The 26,752-nt window shown below is 45.3% G+C and overlaps 2 protein-coding genes across 2 annotated transcripts in view; both read left to right on the top strand.

The window, feature by feature from the left end:
• OXSR1 (oxidative stress responsive 1) overlaps positions 1–17,808 on the top strand; it is a 69,465-nt gene extending 51,657 nt beyond the window's left edge. Inside the window, exons 11-18 of the mRNA XM_005882628.2 lie at positions 2,654–2,776; positions 5,828–5,860; positions 7,554–7,700; positions 8,402–8,466; positions 11,425–11,477; positions 13,341–13,409; positions 14,446–14,510; positions 15,152–17,808. Of these exons, the coding sequence (XP_005882690.1) occupies positions 2,654–2,776; positions 5,828–5,860; positions 7,554–7,700; positions 8,402–8,466; positions 11,425–11,477; positions 13,341–13,409; positions 14,446–14,510; positions 15,152–15,226 (630 nt within the window). The 3' untranslated portion in view covers positions 15,227–17,808. The remainder of the gene's footprint in view (positions 1–2,653; positions 2,777–5,827; positions 5,861–7,553; positions 7,701–8,401; positions 8,467–11,424; positions 11,478–13,340; positions 13,410–14,445; positions 14,511–15,151) is intronic.
• A 2,690-nt stretch (positions 17,809–20,498) lies between these two features.
• SLC22A13 (solute carrier family 22 (organic anion/urate transporter), member 13) overlaps positions 20,499–26,752 on the top strand; it is an 8,867-nt gene continuing 2,613 nt past the window's right edge. The window contains exons 1-8 of the mRNA XM_005882627.2: positions 20,499–20,907; positions 23,509–23,612; positions 24,026–24,180; positions 24,847–25,015; positions 25,239–25,359; positions 25,436–25,530; positions 25,879–26,093; positions 26,277–26,385. Coding sequence (XP_005882689.1) covers positions 20,530–20,907; positions 23,509–23,612; positions 24,026–24,180; positions 24,847–25,015; positions 25,239–25,359; positions 25,436–25,530; positions 25,879–26,093; positions 26,277–26,385 — 1,346 coding nt within the window. The 5' untranslated portion in view covers positions 20,499–20,529. The remainder of the gene's footprint in view (positions 20,908–23,508; positions 23,613–24,025; positions 24,181–24,846; positions 25,016–25,238; positions 25,360–25,435; positions 25,531–25,878; positions 26,094–26,276; positions 26,386–26,752) is intronic.

Raw genomic sequence — 26,752 nt, 5'->3', positions numbered from 1 at the left:
TCAGTAAATATCATTTATCTACTGAATGCCTACACATTACTCTGCTATCTGCTGTTGATGAATGAATTCTAAACTGTGTTAAATCACTATTTGCAAACTAGAGTGAGTTGTGAGGTTGGGCTCTTTTACTCACACCATACAAAAGTATTGAAGATACCACTTCATATCCACTAGAAGGACTAATAAAAAAGATAGACAATAACAAATATTGATAAAGATGTGGAGAAATTGGAACCCTCACACTTTAATGGAAGTGTAAAATGGTGCAGCTCCTTTAGAAAGTAGTTTGGCAGTTCTCCAAAAGGCTAAACAAAGCTGCCATATGACTCAACAGTTCCACTTCTTGGCATGTCTAAGAGAACTGAAAATATGTACAAATAAAAATATGTACACAAATGTTCATAGCAGCATTATTCATAATAACTAAAAGTGTAAACAACCTGAATGTCCCATCTACTGATGAATGGATATGTAACATGTCATGTATCTGTTTAATGCCATAAGAAAGAATGATGTATTGATACATGCCATAATAAGCATGAGCCTTTAAAAAATTATGCTAATTGAAAGAAATCAGTTACAGAAGGCCACATATTGTGAGATCCCACTTATGTGAAATGCTCAGACTAGGCAAATTTATAGAGACAAAGTAAATTAGTGGTTGCCTAGGACTGGAGGGATTTTAGAGAAATAGGCAGTGACTGATAATGAGTATGGGTTTTGGAGGGTGGGGTGGGGAGGAAGTGATGAAAATAATCTAAATTTCATTGTGGAGATGGGTTCACAACTCTGAATAAAATGATTAAATTATATGCCTTAAATGGGTTAACTGTATGGTATATGAATTATCTATAATAATAAAAGCATAATATGCTAATTAGACCGGACGTCCTTCCAGACGACCTTCCAGATGAAGCTGGGGCTGTGAGGGAAGCCTGGGTGCTGGTGGCTGGAGGGAAGCCGGGTCCTAGGTGCCAGAGGGAAGTTGGTGCCGGCAGCCGGGGGAAGGAAGGCCTACTCTTGCACGAATTTCGTGCATCGGGCCTCTAGTATCTCAATAAAGCTGTTACTGAAAAAAAGCATTTAGAGGATTGCAGCACCACCAACATAAAGCTCTTGGAAATTGAAAACATTATAGGAGAAATGAAAAAATTCAGTACCAAAGCTGTAGAGTCAAGTTTAGGATGTTTCCCAGAAAACAGAGCTAAAAGGCCAAGAAATAGATAACAAGAGAGAAAAGACAAGAACAGTAAAAGGATCATTTAAAAAGATTCAACAGATGAGTCAAATGAATTCCAGAAAAAGAGAACTAAAAAGAAAAAAAAAAACGAAGAAAGGAAATTATTGAATAAATAATTCTGGAAAAATTCTAAAACTAGTGGTCATGAATTTCCAGATTGAAAGAGCCCAAGTACCCGGCACAATGAATGAAAATAGGCCAACACTGAGGCCCACCGCCATGATCACTCGGAATACTGGAAGCAAAACGCTTGTCGGAGAAGGAGGAATGATCACAGGCAGGAGCAGGAGTCAGAATCAGGGTCAGGAGTCAGAACGACCTCAGGAGCTTTTCTGGCAACCGGATCACAGTGGAGCAGTTACGCTCAACATGATCAAAGGAAATAATTTTTGATCCAGACTTTTTAACAGGCAAACTGTCAGTGAGATGCAGAGATGGAATAAAGATATGTTTTAGAAATGCATGGCTTTAGTAAGTGAGCCAGGCTAATGGTGGGGAAAGTGCCTAAACTAAGAAGAGGGAAGTCACATGATCCAGAAAGCATGGTCCTCTGGATGACGGTAGAGGGAGATCAGAAGTACTAGACCTGGTGTGAAACCTTCCTGGGGGAGCAGATGAGGAGGCTCTGGTGGGAGTCTTCCTCAAGAAGATGACGCTGATGCAGAATACCTACTGTGCATGAATGTGCTGGGAGGAGACTTACATAGCTGGGAGAGAATCGGGGGATAAATTTGACAAGTACATAGAGATAAGCAAATATTAACTCCAGGGAAAACAAAAATGTTATGCAGGAAAGAAAAGTAATTATAATGTACAGTAAGGCTCAGCCATATCAATTATGTAATCAGGTTATGTAAACACTGAATATTGATTTAACCAAAATAATATATCTTGAGAAGAGGGGTGGTAATAGGGTTAAATTCTCAACTTCCAAAGTAGGAAGCCCAATAGATTAATTCCTAAAATAAGAAAACGGGTAATAATGAAACCATGTTACATAGAGAGATGAAAATACAATCCAAAAGAATAAGCTAACATGAGTTGAAAATGGTTGCTTATGGTAAATAGGATGAAAGATAGGAAATGGTTATTTTTTTTAACAAAATTTACACAGCTATAGTGCTCTTAAAACCGTACAGGTATAATTGTGATTTTTAAATAAAATTATGACTTCACATAAGGACTTGGATGATGTTCTAGTTCAGAGCATAGAAGTATAGGGAAAGTAGTGGTTGTGAGTAAACAAAGAGTGGAGATTATGAGCAGAGCTGAGCTGGCGAGGGCTGGAGGATACTTACAGGAGAATGATTATCTGCTGGGTTGAAGTAGCATAAGGAGAGGAGAATATGATTGACTTTTCTATATAATAAATGTCAACATTAACATAACTTCTGTCTCTCTTCCAATGAGCAGGTTCGGAGAGTACCAGGTTCCAGTGGCCGTCTCCATAAGACAGAAGATGGAGGCTGGGAGTGGAGTGATGATGAGTTTGATGAAGAAAGTGAGGAAGGGAAAGCAGCAATTTCACAACTCAGGGTAAGTTTTGTGAAACTATATGCTTCAGCTAGAGCTCTATCTTTCTGTCTGAAGCCTTTGAGATAATACTGCATTCTATAATTCTGGTCACCCTACCCACCTAAAATATAAAAAATCCAAGTGTTAGTGACAGAATTTTCTTGAACAACTTATCAACATCAGGAGCCTAATTGATTTTACACGAAGTGAACTGGCAGGTCTGTTTGAATATGATAATATTTAGGGCACATACAAATGACCCAAGTCTGGAGATGAAAACTACAATGTCCAAGATGAACATACACTGGGTGGGATTAATGGCTAATTATGCATTGCAAAGAAAAGATTAGTGAACTTGAAAGATTAATAGTAATAGAAACTTTGACCCTGAGGTCTGCTAACCTCCTATCTGAAGAGTAATAGTGCATCTCATCTCTTCTTATATCTATTTGATATAACCTTGTTGATGATGATGATGATGTGTATATGCTAGTTTTTGCTAGAAGCAGTGAAAATAGTCTTGTTTTCATTTGTTTTATCACTGTTGCCTAAATTTAATGCCTGGAGTGATTTTAGGGCTCACCCCCAAGAATAGGAAACAAACACAAAATTAAATTTATAGACTATTGTGATATCTGGATGGAAAATAGATTGGATGGGAATAGCAGCAGATTAAACACTGTACAAGAAAAGATTAATGAACTTGAAGGCTAGCAATAGAAACTGCTAAATGAAACTGAGGAAAGAATTTATAAAAAATGAAGAGAATCAGTGAGCTAATACAAACATTAAGCAGTATAATATACATGTTATTGGAGTCTCCAATGTGTGTAGGAAATATTAATGTTTGAGGTCATTATAGCCTTGACTGCTCAGAACCTTTTGTGGGATGAGTAGTGGCTAGTGGTAGATCTTTGCCTGCTTTTAAGAACGAAGGTTTCTTGGGGAAACGGCTGATTACAGGGCTTTCACAGATAATATACAAGATGAATCTGGAATAGCTTCTTTTGTCAGAAAGTAAATATTTTTTATTAAAACAAAAAAATCATAATAATAGATGAGCCTGGTTCACGGATCTCCCAGTGGCCAAATCAGCGAGAATTTAACCATTAAAACCATTAAGTGCAGTAGTAAATTATAAATAATTTATTAAGTCCACAACAATAAATGGGGGAAAGGAATGGTTTTTTTCATTGTAGTGAACTGCCAGTGCTGACTGGTAAATGTTGAGGAGTGTTGTACAGGGAGAATTATCATTTTACAGCCACCATAAAGCAGTCATAAAGATTAGCCCAGGCAAGGATCATCAACAGATGCTAAGTATAGGAGAATATTTTGATGAGCAAGATATTTACATGGTTTTAAAGTGTCTCTTCAGAGAGTGCCTTTTAGTTGCAAAATACAAAATAGTTCCTACATACTGGAGAAATCAAAAACTGCCCTGAGTAGATGATTAACGTCACTAATGAGGGGCAGACGAGCACGTGCTTCCCTAAGATATGGAACCCTAGGAAGGACACAACACTGTAGAGTTCCAGCTGTGAGTTCATATAATTAGTCTAGATCAGCCGTGGGCAAACTACGGCCCGCGGGCCGGATCCGGCCCGTTTGAAATGAATAAAACTAAAAAAAAAAAGACCGTACCCTTTTATGTAATGATGTTTACTTTGAATTTATATTAGTTCACACAAACACTCCATCCATGCTTTTGTTCCGGCCCTCCGGTCCAGTTTAAGAACCCATTGTGGCCCTCGAGTCAAAAAGTTTGCCCACCCCTGGTCTAGATCAAGAGGAACCATCAGACAAACAAAGATCAGGAGCATTCTATTCAAATAAAGTGTGTGGGGGGTATTCTTCAAAAATATTTATGTGCCAGATAGAAACAACCTAAAGAGACATGACTGCTAACTGCAATACACGACCCTAGAGTTTATCCTGTACTGGAAGAAAAACAGGCTATAAAATGAGGTCTGTTGAAAAAAGTTGGATTATGGACGATAAATAAAAGTACTATTATTAAAGTTACTGAAGTTGGTAACTTCAGTAGTGTTATGTAAGAGAATATCCCTATTAAGAAATACAATAACTATTCAGTGGTAAACAGCTATTAATAACTATTATTATCTATTAATTTATAAATATATATAATATACTAAATATATAATATATATCATGTGTATTATATATGTGTATATTTAAAAAGAGAAAGTGAGCATTGAAACAATAAAGCAGATGAGGAATAAATACTATTAATAGGTGAATCTGGGTAAAGGGTACACTGGTGTTCTTTGTATTGTTCTTTATGTAAGTTTGACATTTTTTCCAAATAATAAAGTTTTTTGTTTTTTTTTTTAACAAGGTTTAAGGTTGGCCATATACTTGCTGTGATACATTAGCTATTAACTAAACCTTGATTCTCCTTAATAAAATGGTGATGAGAATTTTAAAACAAACCCAAACTGACGTTTTAAGTAGTCTAAATCCATATTTGGTAGAATTTACCATAAATTGGTATTTGTTTAGAGATAAAGTTGTTTTTTTAATTCCCCAGTAGTATCCAGAATTACTACTAACTGTTTTGATTTATTAAATAACTTTAGCTTAGATTTTCATATGGTAGATTATAATTGGTTTTTCAATTTTGGCTCTAGAGTTTTCTTCATTAAAGCCCATAATCATAATTAACCTGTGTTGAGAATTATTAAATATTAGCTTGAAGGTTGACATTTGGTCTGGTATATTACACACATAATATGTTCATAATTAGTAGAAAGTTGTGCTTTGAAAAGTGTGACCTTCCTGCTGTCTGAGAACTCAGTCTCGTTATGTTTGTTTATAAACTTCAAGTTGTGAGCTCTTCAGATACCATCAGTACAGGCCACGTGGACAAAGATTGCAATAGTCACGACAGTTTTCTTTTTCCTGAAAACTTTCCTGAGAGTTGCCGGTGAGTTAATGTGTGGATCAGAAGAAATGGAGTTCACTTGCGATTCAGCTTTCTGTGCACTTTGGAACTGACCAAGTAACTCGAGTTTTGAGTTAACAAGGCTTCTTTTTTTGTATTTCTTTTAGTCTCCCCGAGTGAAAGAATTATCAAATTCTGAGGTAAGTAGTTGTGATTATTGAATTGTTAAAGAATATGGGCTTTTGTTTGGATTTGGTTTTAATGTTAAGCACATCCTATATAATAAAGAGCTAACATGCTAATTAGACCAAACAGCAGAACAACCATCCCGAAGACCGTCCAGACAGCCTTCTGGATGAAGCCGGGGCTGCGAGGGCCGAGGCAGCCGGCGCTGAGTGTTCATATATTAACATGTATCAGAATTTACTTCCTTCCTTTTTAAGGCTGAATAATATTCCATTGTATGTATATACCACATTCGTTTATCCATTCATCTGTTGGTGACACTTGGATTGCTTCTATCTTTTGACTGTCCTATATAATAAAAGCCTAATATGCTAAGTGTCCGGTCATCTGGTCGGCCATTCAACCAATCAAAGTGTAATATGCTAATGATATGATAAGGCCGCTCAACTGCTCGCTGTGATGTGCACTGACCACCAGGGGGCAGACAGTCAACTGGGTCACTATGATGTGCCACCAGGGGGCAGATGCTCCAACCGGTAGGTTAGCCTCTTGCTGGGGTCTGGCCGATCGGGATTGAGCGAGATGGGCCGGACACGCCCTGGAGCCCTCCCCAGCTGGCCAACCTCCGTGTCCCTCCCTGGTCCCAGTCGGGCACTGGTGGGGTCCCTCAGCCTGGCCTGCACCCTCTCGCAATCTGGGCTGAGGAACTTCCTCCCCACCTCCCCCCAAGTGCATGGATTTCGTGCACCAGTCTACTAGTTGTTAATAAAATTCCTATGAAAATGGCTGCACAAATACCTGTTGAAGTCCCTGCTTTCAATTCTTTCAGGTCTGTACCCAGAAGGGAATTGCTGAATCCTACGATAATTCTGTTATTAAGTTTTTGAGGAACCACCGTACTGTTTTGCAATGCACAAGCTTCCAGTTTCTCCACATCCTCTCATTACTCTGTTTCTGTGTTTATTTTTGGCAAACATATGTGCATGCTTCATTTTGAAAAGTGTTAATAATTATATTAACATTTTGAAAACTAATCTTAAAGTTCTGTTTTTCTATCAAAATCCAGAACCAATGAGTAACTTTTGATTTCCTCTATATGAAACTAAATGAACACAAAATTTTACTTCCTGATCTCCTTGATTTTGCTTATATATTATGAGCTGTTAGACCTCTCTTCTTGTCCTTCTAATTTTTTTTTCTCTTTTAACTCTAAATTTGATTTCTTTTCAATAACTTTTCTTCTCCAAGTTACATAATTAAAATGTAGAAATATTTCAAACATGCAAAATAACATATATAATGTCTATGTTAGTCATAAAGTTTCATATCCATTTTGAAAAGCATTTCAGCTATGCTAAGGAATTACTGGTTGATTGTCTTTCTTTATAAGTAATGGAAAGTCCCTAGACATAGAAAAAGGTAGCTTGTATAATTTTGTATTGCATACTTAAATTTGTATTTTGAACGTGCTATTTTGCTGGGCAAAGGGTGCAGAATAGATGTGGTTAACAGTAAGTATGATACAATGAACTGCTATATTGAAGAAGAAGAAAAAAGTGAACTACTAATATATGCTGCAGCATCACTGAACAAACTATGCTATGAAAGAAGCCAGACACAAAAGAATGCATTGTTTTTTGAGGTCCAGCCAACCTTGCTCAATGGCGATGAATGAAACATTATTCAAGGATATTCATTCTGTTACAGCTGTTTCCAACAACGGATCCCGTGGGTACTTTACTTCAAGTTCCAGAAGAGATTTCTGCTCATCTACCTCAGCCAGCTGGGCAGACGCCTGCACAGCCAACTCAAGTCTCTCTCCCACCCCCCGCAGAGCCAGCAAAAACAGCTCAGGTAAAGCAAGGGCATGCGTTAGTGGTTAGCCTCTGGGAAGATGTAAAAAGCAGAGAGGAATGTGCTAATATAATAAGGTGACCTTATTATAGGTGGTAGATTTTGAAACAAGTTTGAATTCTTTTCCCCCAGTTTTAAATGTATGCAGATAAGAGAGTTTTATAAGGATCACACAGATTTTTAAGCAAAAAAAAAAAAAAAAAAATGTTAACAATGGAAACATTTCAAACATCAAAATTTGGGGGTTAATGTTCTTATCAGCTTTTTATTAGATCCTTATTATGTTTAACTTCAGGATGCAGCTGACAGTTATCTTGACACTAGGAAAATTGTCGACTGTTCTCTTTTTGTTCACTTATGTTTGTGCTATTTATTAATACTGTCTACAATCCATGATTTTCCAGTATTCCTCTTTTTAAGATATTGGTCAGTTTTATGAGGGTTGACTTTATTAAAATGAGGGAATGTAACCTGTAAATCCACATACTCGGGAGCACACAGACTTACGAAAGCAGCTGGGGAGAGTTGCTGCCTTGGAGGGCATGTCCTCCCACAGCAGGGAACGTCCTAGGGACCAGGCTGGCCTCACCTGGCGATGGAGAAACTTGCTGCCAAGTGGACGATTCCTCTGCAGATGAGCAGTAGTCACCTCCATGCTTAGTAGTCCTGGCAGTGACTCTCTACCTTTCAATGCTTTTTAGGCTCTGTCTCCAGGAGCAGGTTCACAAGAAACCAAGATCCCCATCAGCCTAGTACTAAGATTAAGGTCAGTCGACGTTTTTGTTTTGTTTTGTCTTCTGAATACTCTGAACACGCTCTTTTCTCTTCGAAAGTTACTCCTTGTTCCAATAGTCTGTGCCCAAGAGTAACCGGATAGGCTTGCGTGTCCTCCCGGCATCGGGTGCATTTGCTTGCAGGTGTATTATTTCACTCTGAAATAATAGGAGCAGCGTGAGGCCTTGGATGTTGACAGTCAACTGGTACATACTCTTCATTGTTTCTCCACTAATTGTGCATTTGCAATGTAGGTCGTTTAGATTAGGAATCTGGTCTTTAACCGAGGAACAGTTTTTAGGGGAGTAGCACTAAGTGGGCTTATCTGAAAATTAGTCTTGTAATTGTGACCATATAAATAGCATGGACTCTGAGATCAACTAACCCAAGAGTGGGGTGCTTTCTGATCGTGAGAGAGCAAATAAAGGCCTTCTCCTTCAGAGTGGAGGGAAAACTCCTACGTGTGTAGTTTTGTCTGTTTCTCTGTTTTACAGCAAGTGCTCTAATTGATGCTTCTTGGTGGGGCTGCGACAGATTGCTCGCAGGAAGTGCCATGGTGGCGACCTGTTCATTTTAACCCTCTCTCCCTTTGCAGGTAGTTGGATTAGGATTCCAGAGCATTCTTATCAGAATAGCTGTGAATGTTGTATTGCTATAAAGTCTCATTCTACTCATAAATGCACTTTAAAAATTTATTTATGCCCTAACCGGTTTGGCTCAGTGGATAGAGTGTCGGCCTATGGACTAAAGGGTCCCAGGTTCGATTCCAGTCAAGGGCATGTACCTTGGTTGCGGGCACATGCCCAGTAGGGAGTGTGCAGGAGGCAGCTGATCGATGTTTCTCTCTCATGGATGTTTCTAACTCTCTATCCCTCTCCCTTCCTCTCTGTAAAAAATCAATAAAATATATTTTTTTAAAAATAAAAATTTATTTATTGATTTGGGGAGGAAGGGGAGAGAAGAGAAAGAGAGAGAGGTTTTTTGTTCCACTTATTTATGCATTCATTAGTTGATTCCTGTATGTACCCTGACTGGAGATTGAACCTGCAACCTGGTGTATCAGGATGACACTCTAACCCAGTGATGGCGAACCTATGACATGCGTGTCAGAGGTGACACGCGAACTCATTATTTTGGTTGATTTTTCTTTGTTAAATGGCATTTAAATATATAAAATATCAAAAATATACATCTTTGTTTTACTATGGTTGCAAATATCAAAAAATTTCTATATGTGACACGGCACCAGAGTTAAGTTAGGGTTTTTCAAAATGCTGACACGCCGAGCTCAAAAGATTCGCCATCACTGATCTAACCAACTGAGCTACCTGGCCAGGGCTGAAAACAATTTAGTTTTAGAAGCATCACATTAGATGGCTCAGGCCTTCTTAAACTATACTAACACTTTTAAAAGACTTTCACTAAATTATATTGACTCATTCCTCCTTCCACATATGAATTCCTAGTCATCCTCTTGGTATGACCATAATTAGAGATAGAGGTAGCAAGAGCTGTTTGGAGAATGTTTTGATTTTACCACTAGGAGCAATAAAATTATGCCATAAATGTGAGGAAAGCAGATCTGGCTACCTTTTCTTTACAAAAGCCTCCTCAGTGTACCCTATCTCATCTCAAATAGTTCTGAATTAATAGAGTGTCTTAGTAATCTCATCCTATTTTAATTGTACTTAGAGAATACCACTTGTCTCTTTTGGAAAATTTGTTATGCTGCCTTCTAGCAGTCAGTAGACAGTACAAAACTTCTACTTGACGTGTGCTCCAGGAAGGTGGAGAAGGTACTTGGAAGTGATGCAGTTAGCTTTCTGAGAGGGTGGTTTCTTAATGGACTATGTTGCAATCCTGTTTATGGAGGAGGGGGCTAGATTCTTATTCTCGCTGATGAAGACTTTGAGGTTAAATGATGAAAGAGTTTTAGATCAGAGCATATTATTGTCTTTAAAGGTGTTGGTGCTTGGCATGTCAGTTAGATCACTAGTGATGCTAAATGTTTGATCTACTTTTAATCAGCTTTCAGAAAGAATAGATTGAACAATTATATAGTCAACAGACTATATATATATATATATCACTCTTAGCTACTGAGGAAGAATATGGAGAAAAGAGAAAATGAAATGCCTCACTTGATAATCAAGTCTGGGTTGGAAGTTGATTTGGATTATGTACTAATAGCTAGAAACAAATTTCAGGTAGCATACATGCAGAAGTATAAGTCTGGATGCAGGGCGCAGAGACGGCGGTGCAAGGGTTGAAATCACGTGGGGGCAGGTTGTGTTGGAGATGGGTAGCTGTATTTTAAGCACAATAACAGGAACCTCCTCAAGTATTTGTCAATAGTCCTAAGCCCTCTGCATTGTTTAGATAAAATGGATTTGGGTTCTAAGTGATCAGACATATCTGCCGTTAGACATAATGTTCTAATTTCTCCACCTTTAACCAGAACCTCCAGGGAGCCTGGTTAATTTCAGTACAGTCTATGTGGTGTGTGTAACTTTTCCTTGCCAGTCACGTATTAGGATCTGTGGAGTCATATGTTAACTCTTTGCCGATATGGGCCCAGTTGTTTTCCCATCTCCTTGGACTGCCCAAATTTCTCCACCTTTAACCAGAACCTCCAGGGAGCCTGGTTGATTTCAGTACGTCTGTGTGGTGTGTGTAACTTTTCCTTGCCAGTCACGAATTAGGATCTGTGGAGTCATATGTTAACTTTTTGCCAATATGGGCCCGGTTGTTTTCCCATCTCCTTGGACTGCCCAAACCCTACCCATCCATTAAAACTTACTTCTGATTTTTTTTTTCTCATCTCATTAGGACTAATCATATGATCTTTGGGAACAAGACAGTCTTGAGGCACAGCTTTCCTAATATATGTTGGCAGAGTCTGTGTGGGTAAATTCAGAAATTGATTTTATACATCCTGTTTTTTTCATAGGAATTCCAAAAAAGAACTAAATGATATTCGATTCGAATTTACTCCTGGGAGAGGTAAGTCATCAAAAAAACTGGAGATAAAGTAACTGCTGCTTTGTTTAGTGAGAGGTGTTGTGAAGTTTTGTCCTTGAAATACGTTATGTAGAGGATGATAAAGATGTTCCTGATTGGGGCATATGAATAAAATAATGCACTTTGTTACTACTCACCTCATTTAGAAAATCTAGTGCCGGTGACCCTTGAATAGCATGGGTTTGAACTGCACGGGTGCTTATACACAGATTTTCTCAATGAAGACTGTAAATGTATTTCGTCTTCCTTGTAATTTTCTTAATAACGAGTGCCGGTGACCCTTGAATAGCATGGGTTTGAACTGCGTGGGTTGCTTATACACAGATTTTCTCAATGAAGACTCTAAATGTATTTTGTCTTCCTTGTAATTTTCTTAATAACATTTTCTTTTCTCTACTTTATTATTAGACTGCAGCATATAATACATGTAACCTACAAAATATGTATTACTTCTCTGTTTATGTTATTGGTAAGGCTTCCAGTCAACAGTAGGCTATTAGTAGTTAAGCTGTGGGGATAGTCCAGAATTTCCCACTGCACTGCTGGTCAGAGCCCCTACCTACCCCTCATGTTGTTCAGTGGTCATCTGTATAATACAAACAGTAATTAATACAGTTCTAATGTACTGTTACTGTTGGCCAGACTTGTGCTCTGATAGTGTACATTATCTCATTAAATTCTCAAAACAACCCACTACATAAAGATTACCCACATTGTATGGATGATGAAATCAAGAGACAGGTGAAGTAACTTGGCTGGGGAGAGGCGTAGCTGGAATTCAAACCCATATCTGTCAGAGGCAAAGTTCTTGCACTTATCACTGGACACGGTTATCCTCCTGACAATAAAGAAGAAAAAAACGAGGCTTCCAGACTCGTCTCTCCCAAGGCTAAAATTGAGCCTGTCGTGCAGTTTCTGGCCGTGAACTTCTCCCTGGAACATGGCTTATTGCCTTCGTTACTCAGTGTTCAGATTTGGGGAGTGGCCAGCAGCAAACAGATACCTGTCCTTTGTGCCATGCTTAATCTTCTTGCTGCCTTATATCATCAGCAACTGACTATAGAAGAGAGTAGATGCAGATGTACAGAGGGGTAGTCGCTCTACTTTTTAAAAACCAAGCAGAGTCACATACTTAAGAACTAATTCAAATTGCTGGTTGTCTGCACAAGTGTGTGCATGTCCCCTCTGAGGGGCTCAGGGTTCAGCCCTTGGGAGGGAGCATCACTGACTCAGTTGGGGGTGAGGGTAATGGGGGATACTCTGTCTTCATCTTTTTAGTTTCTCATTACAATTGCTCAGATTACAGCACCCAGCATAATTAGCTATGAAGAAAAGCCCATCATCATCATAATAAAAGATTTCAGCAAAAAGTTGGGAGTGTGATCCCAAAAACAAGAGATTGCATTTTATTTTTTCAAGATTTAATTGAGAGAGAAAAAAAAAGTCACTGTTTTTTTTAGCCCTGGGGATATGGCAGGTTTGCCATCATGTCTCAGAGCTCATACGGCACGGGCCAGGGCTGCCCTTGGATCAGGCGTTTCCTCAGCAGCATCCCTGGCAGGTGCTCTCCCACTGAAATGACACCATTATTGAGACAAGTATCTTTACCTTGAGCTCACATTTGCTCTCTGGTTGTATTGCTTTTGCCCTCCAGCTAGACCTGTGAGAATTCCTCAGTTGAGATAATCCCAGTGGTTAAACCTACGTGTGTGGGAGGAAGACCTCCACCTGCCTTCTTGGTTCTGTAGATTTAGTAGCTGAAGTCTGGCAGTGCCAACGCCTGCTCGGAGGGTTAGCAGTGACATGCAGCACAAGAAATGGAACACCTCTGCTTTGTCCTTGCAGATACCGCGGAGGGCGTCTCTCAGGAACTCATCTCTGCTGGCCTGGTGGATGGAAGGGATTTAGTCATAGGTAACTCCACTCTGCTCTGCCCTGCCCCCCATCTCTGTCTGTGTACTTAGGACCAAGAAAACCAGGCTTTGATTCTACTGAGCACATATCAGTGGTTCTTGGAATGGTCCCTGGCTTGGCTGAAATAACAAGTGTTGGGCACAGTTCCTTACAAAAAAAGAAAATGTCACTCCTGAGTTTGCTTTGTGACCTTTGGTGATAGTGAAAAGCCCACCCAGATCGCTGGGAGACTGGTAGACGTGATGACAAAAATTACAAGTTAAAGTAAGCTTGGCCATGTCCAATCCATTCCCTTGTGGAGCTAAGAGGTAAACAGAAATCTTTTTTTTTAATATATATTTTATTGATTTTTCACAGAGAGGAAGGGAGAGGAATAGAGAGCTAGAAACATCGATGAGAGAGAAACATCGATCAGCTGCCTCCTGCACCCACTACTGGGGATGTGCCCGCAACCAAGGTACATGCCCTTGACTGGAATCGAACCTGGGACCTTTCATTCCACAGGCCGATGCTCTATCCACTGAGCCAAACCAGTTAGGGCAACAGAAATCTTTAGAGTTAGTCCTAGAAAAAGCAGGCAGTAAGATAATGCACAGTCAGGCCATAGGTACACATTACTGACGGGAAAGACCAATGTGTAGGGCAAATCAGTAAAGGTTTTCTGTAAAGGGCCAGACAGTAATAGTTTAGGCTTTGTGGGTCATGTACAGTCGCTCTCTTTTTTAAACCATTCTTAGCTCACAGGCAGAACAGAAACAGGCCACAGGCATAGTTTGAATAGGCAAATCATTCCTATTTAACCTGAATGTCTTTCCTAAGTTAATACAGCATCTTAAAGAAAGTTCATTTGACAATGATTTGAGATTTACTTGGGCTACTTGGAGTTGAGTTTAAAAAATACTTTCCTTTGGGGAGTGATGAAACTTTCTGTTTCCATTTTAATTGTACATAGAAGATTAAAAACTACCATTTAAATTCTTAAAATATGGCTGAAAATGGATCGACTAAGCTCATTACCTTTTCTGCTTGATTACAGTGGCAGCTAATTTGCAGAAAATTGTGGAAGAACCGCAGTCGAATCGATCTGTCACTTTCAAACTGGTATTCGTCTCCTCCTCCTTATTAAACCATCTTCCTTTTTACACACCAGTAGCCCCTGCAGACCAGCTTCCATATTCTCTGGGTGATGAGAATTTTACTTTTATTTATTTATTTAAATATGTTTTTATTGATTTTAGAGAGAGGAAGGGTGAGAGAGGAGAGAGAGAAACATCAATCAGCTGCCTCTTGCACACACCCTGACCGATGATGGTGCCCTCAACCTGGGCATGTGCCCTGACTGGGAATTGAACCTGCGACCTTTCAATGCCCAGGATAATGCTCAACCAACTGAGCCACACTGGCCAGGGCTGGGTGATGAGAATTTTAAAATATCGTGGATTGTGTTCACTTAGCCACCCCCCAAGGTCCTGGGCTGAAGTCTCCCTTTGAGTGGCCCTCTCTTTCTCTGCCCTCCCAGGAAACCTCCTACCCCAGGCCCTTGACTGTGCTCAGGAGAGATTGTGAGCTAATTTGACTCAAGCCCCATCCCTTCTGGAAGAGATCCCTTCATCTGCCTTCTGCTTCTATCCCAGGGACGTCTCCCCTACTGCCTGCATTCCCACAATCCCCGTATCAGTTTTAATTGCTACCTGTGATTTGTTTATAAATAGCCACAGCTTCTCATTTTGTTTGGTTCTTAGGCATCTGGTGTCGAAGGCTCAGATATTCCGGATGATGGTAAACTAATAGGATTTGCCCAGCTCAGTATCAGCTAAATCACGGCCCTGGACGAGGAGGCCTCAGAAGATTCCACACATGCGTATCTCTGTTACTTCTGTGGCCTAAACCCACTACTGCCAAAGAACCCAGCAACAAACTTCCCAGCTAGGAGTTTTAGAGGTCTTTCCTCATGTTCGTCCTGCCATCATCCCCCCCGTTTCCCACAGGGAAAGAAAAGTTGGATCACCAGTGGCCAGCATCCCCTTACAGAGTTCCGTTAGTCAACTTCCATGTCTCCTATCTTCCTCCATCTGCGACGTGGCCCGCGTGCCTCAGCCCGGGAGGAGATCTTTCAGCTCATCTTGCCTTACTCCATTGATGGCGCTGGGTGGAAAGTAGCAGCTGTGTCGGGCTTCCTCGTGCTGCCTCTTCTCCCACACCTGACAGGATGTGGGCACCTTGGGATGTCTCTTCACCCCACTGAAGTAGCAATTAAAAGTTGATTGTCCAGCTGGAGCCCAGAGAATTTAATTTAGGGATTTTTTTTTTAATCTGATGTGAATTCTAGCAACCTTTGTTAGGAAAAAGCACAGCCTCAGATGGAGGCAGCCGAAACTGTCTTCGAGTTTTGTTGATGATGTTTCTAAGCGTTTTGCTGAAGCTGCTCTCAGGCACCCTCTTCATTATTCCCTCCAGAAAGGGTTGCTAGCCTTAACTTCAGCTGGTGCAAAACATCTGACTGTAGTCGAACTTCAGCCATCGGATCCTTCAAAGTGGAACTTGGAACAGTTTTTAGAGAAAATACCAAGTATTGGCTTGTTAAAGTGAATTTTCCCAGCGGTGGTTTTTGGACAGAAAAAAAAAATCAAAACTCATATCATTGTGGAAGTTATTTATTTTCAGAATTTAAAAAATTAAATTGAAGGAAAACTGCTCCTCAATCCTCCCCTGAAAATCAGTTTGCCTGGCCTCCGAGTCACGAGGAAATGCAAGGCTGAGATTTCTGCAGCAATAACGGAGACACCACTGCGCTGGAGAGGCCTGCCTCCGCCCCTCGCCTGCACTGACCCTTCGGAGGGGGTCCACCCCGCGGTGCACTGAACCGGGCCCAAGGCAGAGAGTGAAACCACATGTGCCGTGACTTAGGATTTCTGACAGACAGTATTCATTTGATTTTCTACAGAAATAATGTAAATTATTCTTTAGGTTTTAAAAAAGAGCACTCATAATGCAATTTGTGAATAATCAATGGGGTTGATTTTTTTTTTCCTACTGTTTCACAGTCAGCCTTTGTCTAATTGCAAAGAGTCCTAACGTGTTTTGTATATGTAAGGGATCCTCAATCTGGCCTTACACCACACACACAGAGGCTTTGGCCCCAGGAAGCGGGGAGAGCTGAGCTGCCTCTTAGGGAGCGGCTCCAGCACGTCCATTGTTGGTCTGTGAACAGCAAGATTGCTTTACCTGGTTTTCTCGGAGTGTCTCAAGGCTCTCCCTACAGGTGACCTGTCACAGTTCTTGTTTCATCCGGAGCTTGTAGTTTTAGTCACGGGCTTTCTTAGCCTACCCTGGATGCAAAGGCATGTTGGGAAAGGGGTGGATGTTGGGGAGTAGGAGAGAGGATGGGTTTGAGACGGAGGTTGGGAAGAAAGGAGATTACGGATCAGACACCAAAGTCCATGGTCCAAGCAGGATTGTTAATGGGAGAGAGCCTGCTGAGCCTAGAGAGAGGAAAGAAGGTTGATCAGCTTGCTGGGAAAATATTTACCTTTTTCTTTCTTTTTTAAAAAAATGTATTTATTTTTTTTTAGAGGCAGGTAGAGGGAATAAAGACAGGGAGGTAGGAATAAGTTTGAAAAAGAGATAGTGTCCTCTTTGGCGCGAGACTAGTAACTTACCTAGAGTCTGTGTTTTGGTGTCCAATAAGCCCATCATCTACTTGTTTATGAGTCCGAAGGGTGTGGCATCGCTGTTGGGGCTTTCTGTTTGTAGGCGATTGAAGCCCAGGCCGGGGGAAGCCCATCCTCCTGGTCAGTGTCTCCTGCCAGCCATTACCTTTGGACGGCAGTGGGACAAGCATGGCAGTGGAAGTGGCTGGGGCTTTCTCTTTGCTCCCAGTTCATTGTTTGCCCTGCTGGGAACGAGGAGTCACCAGGCTGCATGCGGTATGGTGGACTCCCTTTGCTGCCTCGCGCAGTGATGCTGAGAAAATAAGTGAACAGAAACTTCCAGGTGGGACAGCACGTGACCTAGTGAGAGACCTCGCTCCCTTCTGGGAGTGGTGGGCGGTTCGGGGTACACGCTTTTCCCAAGGTCCCCAGGACTCCCTGTGGTAGGGACTGACTTTAGCACAAGTTAACCTGTGCCAATGCTGTTTGTGAAATGTATGGTGTTTCTAAATGACTATTGGATTTGTTTGGGTTTTTTGCTTACGTTTTGAACCAAATCCTAGAGCCAGCTGATACTATTTAATAATCTGGAGGATAGAATAATAGTGTATCAATAAATGGAGGTTCCTCCTTACGACGTGTGCTAGATTATGGAAGATGTAAAATATTTGACTCACCCCCACCCTTTTTTTGACTTTGTATTTTGCTGCATGTTTCCTTCATTTTTAATCAATAAAGAGTAAATTGTCTGTGGTGGTGTAAGGAATCTTTACTTTAGTGGTGGTGAGTGGGGAGGAATGGGGAGTGGGTCAGAGAGTCTCTACTATAATTTTTCTTCCAAATGCAGAAAAGCGAAAGTGCACATAAACTCTAAACAATGTATATGACCTACAGAATCTTTGTACACATGGGAAAGCTGGAATCCCAAAGGGGAAAGAGAGAGGATCCACCCAAAGAAGTTTGGCAGAATGGGATAGAGAACGCCGTCTATTGATCTTTTCTGACTTGATCCTACTTGTGGGTGTGGGCAGGGGAGAGATGCTTGATGCAAGCTCGTGAGAGTTCCTTTTGGGAAGTTCAGAGCAGGGCTGAACTTGTCTCCATTTGGCTTTGAGATTGCAATGGTGGGGTTTCATAGAAGATTCTAGGCCCCTCTATTCCTCCACCTCCTGGAGAAGTAATCTCCCTGAGCACAATCCCTTCCAGGAAGGTGGCCTTTGACCAATGATAGGACTGCTTGTGGGTCTTGGTCATCCAGAGCTCAAATCCTGGAATTGGCAGTATCAGAGTTGATTGAGTTTGCTTTTAAGATAAACAGGTCATAAAAGTGGACTCTGACTATTGTGGGGAACAGAGAGGGGGTGCTGGTTATTCAAAAGAGACCCTGGTGTCTTGGGGACGGGGCACAGCAGGAGCAGCACCCCTCCACTTGGCCATTCTCTCTAACACGGTCAGATCTTGTCGAGAGAGAGTGGTGATGCTCAGTGCAGCAGTTTGCAGGTCCTTTCTTTGGGCCACCTCATCTACCCCTTTATTTTATAGAGAAGTTTTAGTTTCATAGCAAAATGGAACAGAAAGTATAGAGTTCCCATCTACTCCCTGAATCCATACGTGCACAAACTTCCCCGCTATCAACATCCTGCACCAGACTAGTACATTTATTGCAGTCGATGAACCTACATTGATCAGTTACTATCACTCAAAGTCCAGATTCACTCTTTCTGTTGTGCATTCAATGGATTTGGACAAATATATAATAACATGTATCATCGTTACAGTATCGTACAGAATAGTTTCACTGCCCTGAAATCCTCTGTATTCTGCCTGTTCATTCCTCTCTCCCCTCTAGTTCCTGGCAACTGGTGATCTTTTTACTGTTTCCATACTTTTGCCTTTTCCAGAATGTCATATAGCTAAGATCATACAGTATTTAGCCTTTTCTGAATGACTTCCTTCACCTCATCATATGCGTTTAAGGTTTCTCCATGTCTTTTCATGGCTTGTTAGCCCATTTCTTTTTAGCACTAAATAATGTTCCCTGTCTGGATGTATCACAGTTTATTAATCCATTCACCTACTTGTTGCTTCTAAGTCTGGGCAGTTATGGGTAAAACTGCAATGAACATTCATTTTGTGTGGATATAAATTTTCATCTCTTTTGGGTAAATATCAAGGAACCCAGTTGTGGACTGTATAATAAGAAAGAGTATGTCTAGTTTTATGAGAAGTCACCAGCTGTCTTCCCAAGTGGCTATACCATTTTATATTCTCACCAGTGAATATAGATTTGTCTGTACTCATATGTGTGTGTAATGGTATCCCTTTTTAATTTGCAATTCCCTAATGACAATCTTGAACATCTTTTCATTTGCTTATTTGCTATTTGGCAATATATGTATATTATTGATTTCAGAGAGGGAAAGAGAGAGATAGAAATGTCAATGATGAGAGAGCATCATTGATCGGCTGCCTCCTGCACGCCCCCTACTGGGGATTGGGCCCATGACTGAACTAGACTCCTTCCAAGACCTGAGTCTTTCATCTGGTAAGACTTCTCCCCGGGGGTAAAAGATGGGAGGATGGGAGCCTTTATCTTTGGGAGATTCCTCTTTGAAGTCATGCCTTTGTTAGCCCCACAGCTGAGGCCTGTGATAGAGAGACTTGGTCCTGTGCTCTTTGGTTGTCACTGAGCTTGCCTAGGATCGATCGCTGGGGCTACTCTGGGCAGTTGCATTTGTTTTTCATCTTGGCTTGTGTTTGTGATTGATTCCTTGATTAGAGATCAAAATGTAGCTCTTGGCTCCTCTGTAATTGCTTTGTATTCTTGAATTGTCTTCATTGCTGAAAATGAAAAGCATTTATGCCCTTGGTGGGTCTCCTGACCTCCGTGCTGCCTTGGGATTGACTGGTGTTACACACCACCAGTACCAGGACCCACAGGAGAAAGATGAGATGATCATGAGTCAAGAGGCTAGGTTGGTCCATGGACAGGTGTAATAAATCTGCAGGCTGGGTCCTTGCAGCTCTCCTGACTTACCCTGCTCTGCTAGCGTGGGCTGGTTGCTAGAGGGACTTCTGTGTCCCTTTGGGTATCGCAACTACTCTCAGAATGTGGATTCTATTGTGATGAGGGGTTTGAACTGGGCTTGGGTTGTTTAGGATGTGGCTGTTGGCGGGGGCTGGGGGGCGCTGTATACTATATAATGTTTGGGTAAAGCTCTGTCCTGCGTGCTGGGCCTGGGAGGTTTCCAGTGTCTAATAAAACATCCTCTGATTCTGCAAGCCCAAGTGGACTATTTTTTTCATCATCCTCTATCCTTGACAGGGAGCTGAGGTGTGAAGGTGCAGCTGAGCGCGGCTGGGTTAAACATTAATGCCGCCGTTATCACAGCCAAGAGGAACAGGGAACCCTGGGCCAAGGTGCATAGCTCTCTGCCCGCCTCAGGCTGAGGACGTGGTGGCCAATAGACATGGCTCAGTTTTCCGAGGTCTTGGCTGAAATAGGCGACTTCGGTCGCTTTCAGGTGCAGCTGCTGCTGCTGCTGAGTGTCCCCAACTTCCTGACCGCCTTCTATATGTTTGGCCAGGTCTTCATGGCCCTGGAGGAGCCCCACCACTGCTCAGTGGCCTGGGTCAAGAACCTCACCTTGAACCTGAGTGCTGCCGAGCAGCTGAACCTGAGCGTGCCCCTGGATGCTGCGGGCAATCCCGAGCCCTGCCGCATGTTCCGGCCGCCCCCCAACGGTGCCAGCCTGGAGGACATCCTCAGCCACCGCTTCAATGAGACACAGCCTTGCGAGGCGGGCTGGGAGTATCCCGAAGACAGGCCCCTGTCCCTAACGAACGAGGTAGGCTGCCTTTGGGGCTAGCTGTCCACTTGTTTGGGGTCTGTCACTTCCTCTGCCTTATGCTTTGCCCTCAGTCACTGGCGTTGCTGCCTTTGTCTTGCCCCTATGCCTGAATGGTTAACCATTGATATGCCTGTTTGTCTTTTTGCCAATTACCCTGTTTTTCTCTCTGTCCTCTGCCTCTAGGCCCGTCTACCTCTCCATCCATTTCCTCTATCTGGTCTCTCGGCCCATCTGTCTGTCCATTTTTGCCTGTTCTTTTGTCTGTCCTGCCTGTCTGCCCAATCGCCTGCCTTTCTTCCTGTTCCCTCCTGCTTTTCTGTCTTTATTCCTTTCCCTCCCGTGTTCTCAGGCCGTGCCTGCGTGTACATCTGCGCGCCCATCTTCCTGTGTTTTCCCAATGCTAATCTCTTTCCCTGTCTGCTCATCTGCCTTTCTGCTCACTTGCCTTGGCTTCCTACCTGTTAGCTTCTCTCTCCTGGTCTCCTCCTGCCGACCTCTGGGATGCTGGAGGACCCCCGTGACTCTAGGACTTGTCCTGTTGAGCACAGGTCATTGTTCTTGCTCAGTTCATTCTCGAGGAGGGACCCAGGCAGAGAACAGAAAGATCCCCACTCCAGCCGCCTCTGATTAAGAGGATCCCTCGGCAAGCATCCTGGCCCACGCCGTTTCTTCCTAGATGTCGGGATGGGTCTCAGAGTGGGGGTGGGACTTTGCCAGGGTGGCATCAAGGACTGGCCATGGAGCTGGGACCCACGCGGCTCCTGCTGTCCAGTGCCCTGCAGGAGCAGGACCAGGGGCGGAGGGGGCAGGCACGCCTGAGAGGATCAGCGCAGCTCTCACCTTCAGATGGAGGACGCAATCTGGAATCCAGAGATTCAACATTTATTTTCCCCCAATGGGTAAAAGATTTCTTTCTTAGAAGCGCTCAGAGGAGAGTGTTTTACCCAAACTCTCCCTTTAATATGTGACCCTAAACCTGCCCAGAGCCCTGGCGCCCGAGGATGTGTTTTTCGGTCTTCGTTGGCCACCCCCCTCACCCCGCCCAGAGGGAGAAGACAGCCCTGGAGCTCCCCCGCCTCTGGATCGCGCCCAGCTCGCCCAGCCCACCCCTCACTGGCCTCCCGTCTCCCCAGCATCACCCATCCCAGGTTCCACCTTCACCGCCTCAGATGCTGGGGGGGTGTGCCTGCCTCCCCACGTGCTCAGGAACTCTGCCAGGCAGCCAGACAGCGCCATCCTAAATGCCCAGGCAAACATCCAGGTGGCTGGAAGCCACCACTCGCCCTTGTCCACAGCCTGTGCAGGACTGTCCTTGGAGTTTTATTCAACCAAAGACCCCTGAGTATGAACCGTGGGGAACAGTCAGAGGGGGAGCCCCCCTGCTCCTTTCTGCGATTGCCCCTGATGCTCAGGGGAAGACCTGGCTCCTCACTCAGAGAGAAAGGGTGCTGGGCTCGGAGGCTAGAAGTTGCTTCCTCCTAATGAGGGAATGGGAGCTTCTGGAAGAGCTGCTGTGTGAGCTGGGCCCCCCGGTACCAGAAGGGTGGAGTTGAGAAGACGTTTGTGTGTGGAGTCAAGCTGTGTGCAGGGGGCACAGAACTCCCCAAGGGGCCCACCCATCAGTGGGGTGAGGGGTGATCACATGGACTTCCTGGGTGGGCACATTCAATAGACATGTGTTCAGAGTTACATGGACATGCATGTTATTCCTGGGGGTTCCAGTCTGTCTGTCTGTCTGTCGGGTTCTCTCTGTGTGTCTCGGGTGCATTGCCCCCACCTCCTCCCCCACCATGTGTGCGTGGACGGGCTCTCCTCCATCCTAACCTCGCCCCCGCCCCTTAGTATTCTGACTGCCTGTGAATGAGGACAGCTTGGGGGGGGGGGGATTTTGCTTCTGGATGAGAGGACTTGGGAAGCTCGGGGTGTCACAGGGGTTTCCTGGCTGTGAGGAAGAGGCCCGCTTTGTCGGGGAGCACCAATGAGTGCTTATGTCAGAGGTCCCCAAACTCTGCATCCTTAGCATGTTGGTAATTTTTCTTGGCATCTCTAGATACCAAGAAATACATCACCCTGCAAACAACTCGAGCATTTATGTTCTAAAAATGTAATAACTGTTTTTAAAAATTAAGACACAAATTAAAAGGACACGTTTTTATTTCATTCTTAAAGAAACACAATTACTTACTAATAGGATGTTTGGGCCTATTGGGAATGGCACACCTTCTCAATCCTTGAACACCGCCACCTGCATTTTCGGATCCACATAGATTTTCTCATGGTAATTGCTTTTTCTCACAGCAATGGCCAAAAACACAACTTCCCATAGATATGAGCCACTGAAAGGAAAATAGCGTGATCTCGTGTTGAAACAACCATCCTGAGCTAGTAGTTTATGTGATATCAGACAGATGTTACGTATTGCTGTATTTTCCTTCACTAGTTTAAATATCATGCTACACTCATGTTCCTGGGGGTACCCTGACACACAGTTTGGGAACCGAGGGCACCTGCCGTGAGCCGTCCGTAGTGGGCGGCCTAGATGATAAAGGACTTGTCCCCAGCTGCCCCTGGACTCATATCTGCCTGTGTCTGCCTCAGTTCGACTTGGTTTGTGATCAGAAGCACCTGAAGGAGACCTCACAGTCAGTGTACATGGCCGGGCTCCTTCGGCGCTCTCTCATCTTTGGGCCCCTCTGTGACTGGTAAGAACCTTGGCGAACCCATCCCTTCCCAAGCCCATCCCTTCCCTCGCTCACCCCTTCCCTCGCTCACCCCTTCCCTCGCTCACCCCTTCCCTCGCTCACCCCTTCCCTCGCTCACCCCTTCCCTCGCTCACCCCTTCCCTCGCTCACCCCTTCCCTAGCTCACCCCTTCCCTAGCCCATCCCTTCCCTTGCTCACCCCTTCCCTAACCCACCCCTTCCCTAGCCCATCCCTTCCCTCGCTCACCCCTTCCCTCGCTCACCCCTTCCCTAGCGAACCTTAGGCACCAGCACAAGGGCCTCAGGGTGGGACCGTGTATCCTCTACACACAGAGAGCCCAGGGCAGGGCTGAGTCTCCCTCTCTCCCCTCCCCTCAGAGATTCCCTCCCGGACCTGTCCCCTCTGTCCTGTAGGATTGGTCGCAAAGCCAGCATCCTGATCCAGCTGCTGCTCTTCGCCATCATCGGCCTGGCCACGGCGTTTGTGCCCACCTTCGAACTCTACATGGTCCTGCGCTTTGCTGTGGCCACAGCCGTCTCTGGCTACGCCTTGACAAATGTCACCCTGCGTGAGTATCTGGCCTGCAGCCTGAGCCACAGGCTGAGGCCCTGGGGACTGGCCTCATCCCCACACTGCCTCAGGGGGCCTTGCCAGGGACCACACCTACAGGGTCACACCTGCTAGCCCACCCCTTCCCTAGCCCACCCCTTCCCTAGCGAACCTTAGCACCAGCACAAGGGCCTCAGGGTGGGACCCTGTATCCTCCACACACAGAGAGCCCAGGGCAGGGCTGAGTCTTCCTCTCCCCTCTCCCCTCAGAGATTCCCTCCTGGACCTGTCCCCTCTGTCCCGTAGGATTGGTCGCAAAGCCAGCATCCTGATCCAGCTGCTGCTCTTCGCCATCATCGGCCTGGCCACGGCGTTTGTGCCCACCTTCGAACTCTACATGGTCCTGCGCTTTGCTGTGGCCACAGCCGTCTCTGGCTACGCCTTGACAAATGTCACCCTGCGTGAGTATCTGGCCTGCAGCCTGAGCCACAGGCTGAGGCCCTGGGGACTGGCCTCATCCCCACACTGCCTCAGGGGGCCTTGCCAGGGACCACACCTACAGGGTCACACCTGTGCTTCCTGGGCTGGGACAGAGGCCCCTTCCCTGACAGGGTGGCTTCTGGGGAGATGGGGAGTGTGAGGGCAGGGCCTGGCCCAGTCTCCGCGTCTCCATCTCCGTTCACAGTTGCAGAGTGGGTGGGGCCCTCGCGGAGGACCCAGGCCGTGGTCCTGGCCCAGTGCAGCTTCTCCGTGGGGCAGATGGCCCTGGCCGGGCTTGCCTATGGCGTCCGTAACTGGCGGCTCTTTCAGATCGCAGGCGCCGCACCCGTCCTGCTGCTCTTCTTCTACTTCTGGTGAGGAGGTGCTTCCCAGAGCAAGCACCCTCGCTCAGCCGTGCTCCACGGGCTTAGAGTATAGGCTCGCGTTCCTCCCATGGGCCGCTCAGGGACACGTCTGGGAGAGGGGCCTGCCCAGGGTATGGGGTTCAGTGTGCACTGGAACGGCCAGGGAGGCTCTGGGGTACTGGGGGGCTCTAGGACTTCGTGCCCCACACTCACACCCGTTCCTGACCTGCAGGGCTCTGCCAGAATCTGCCCGCTGGCTCCTGGCCCGGGGGAGGGTCGAGGAGGCTAAACAAGCCATCCAGAAGGCGGCCTCAGTCAACCGGCGGAAACTCTCCCCAGAGCTGCTGAGCCAGGTACTCACGGCCGGGCCCTGCCCCTGATCTGACCCACAGACCCTTCTGCCGGCCTCACACGGCATCTTCCCCCCAGCTGGCCCCAGAGAAGACAGGCCCCTCGGGGAACGCCCTGGATCTGTTCAGACACCCCCAGCTCCGGAAGGTGACCCTGATTCTCTTTGCCGTCTGGTGAGGGCACTGGGCCATGCCCTCCCTGGTGTGTGACAGAGGGATGTGGGACAGTGGCTCTCTGGCTGGGATGGGCTGCTCCCTGTCTGTCTAGCCCAGCGGTTCTCAACCTGTGGGTCGCGACCCCTTTGGCGGTCGAACGACCCTTTCACAGGGGTCGCCTAAGACCATCCTGCATATCAGATATGTACATTACGATTCATAACAGTAGCAACATCCCTGCCCAAGGCATAGCCAGCGACGGCAGAAGTCTCCCTGACGGGGACTTCTGGCCAAGTCAGGCCCCTTCTCTGAGTGTGATGGTGTCTCATCACCCAGAAGTGACAGGGACCCTTGGATACTTTGTAGGTTTGTGGACAGTCTGGGGTACTTTGGCCTGAGCCTCCAAGTGGGGGACTTTGGCCTGGACATCTACCTGACGCAGCTGATCTTCGGGGCCGTGGAGGTGCCCGCCCGCTACTCCAGCATCTTCATGATGCAGTGGTTCGGCCGCAGGTGGAGCCAGATGGGGACTCTGGTTCTGGGTGGCCTCATGTGTATCAGCACCATCTTCGTCCCAGCAGGTACCTGCACTGGCTCTCCCCTGGCCCCCCCCACCCTCCCTCACCTGTGGCCAGAGGCCCATGGCATCTCTTTCTGGAGCGAGGGCTTCCCCGGGGTTAAGTGTTTGGGTGCGTGGGGCAGGGAGCAGGGCCCAGGGGATGGGCTGTCTGCCCTCCGTGTGGCTGACCAGCCTCCTTCACCAGACCTGCCTGTAGTGGCCACCGTGCTGGCCATCGTGGGGAAGTTCGCCACAGCTGCCGGATTTACCATCTCCTACGTCTACTCCGCTGAGCTCTTCCCCACCATCATCAGGTAAGGGCTGCTGGCACCGTTCCCCTCCTCTGCTCCCGAGACCCTGATGGTGGCCATCCCTCCTCCGCCCTCGCCGCCATCCACATAGAGCTTTCGGGGTGGCTCTGGGCAGCCGTGCTGGGTGGGGGCCAGGGCATCTACAAATGTCGTCCAAATCCAAGTTGTCCCAGGCTGGTAGCGAAGTAAGCCACGCCCCGGCCACGTCGGGACTGTGCCATGGGATACATCTAAGAATGAATGGCTCCGAAGGAGGAACCGTCATGTGGGGGGAGGGGTACGCAGGAGGGGCAGCCTTCGCCCTGGAACTGGACAGACAGGCAGGAGCGCAGCGGCTGACAGAGAGGCCTGGAGGCGGCAGCAGGCTGGG

The sequence above is a fragment of the Myotis brandtii genome, unplaced genomic scaffold (genome assembly GCF_000412655.1).
Source record: "Myotis brandtii unplaced genomic scaffold, ASM41265v1 scaffold731, whole genome shotgun sequence".
In the NCBI taxonomy this organism is placed as follows: domain Eukaryota; kingdom Metazoa; phylum Chordata; class Mammalia; order Chiroptera; family Vespertilionidae; genus Myotis; species Myotis brandtii.
This window is presented reverse-complemented; position numbering and strand designations above follow the sequence as displayed.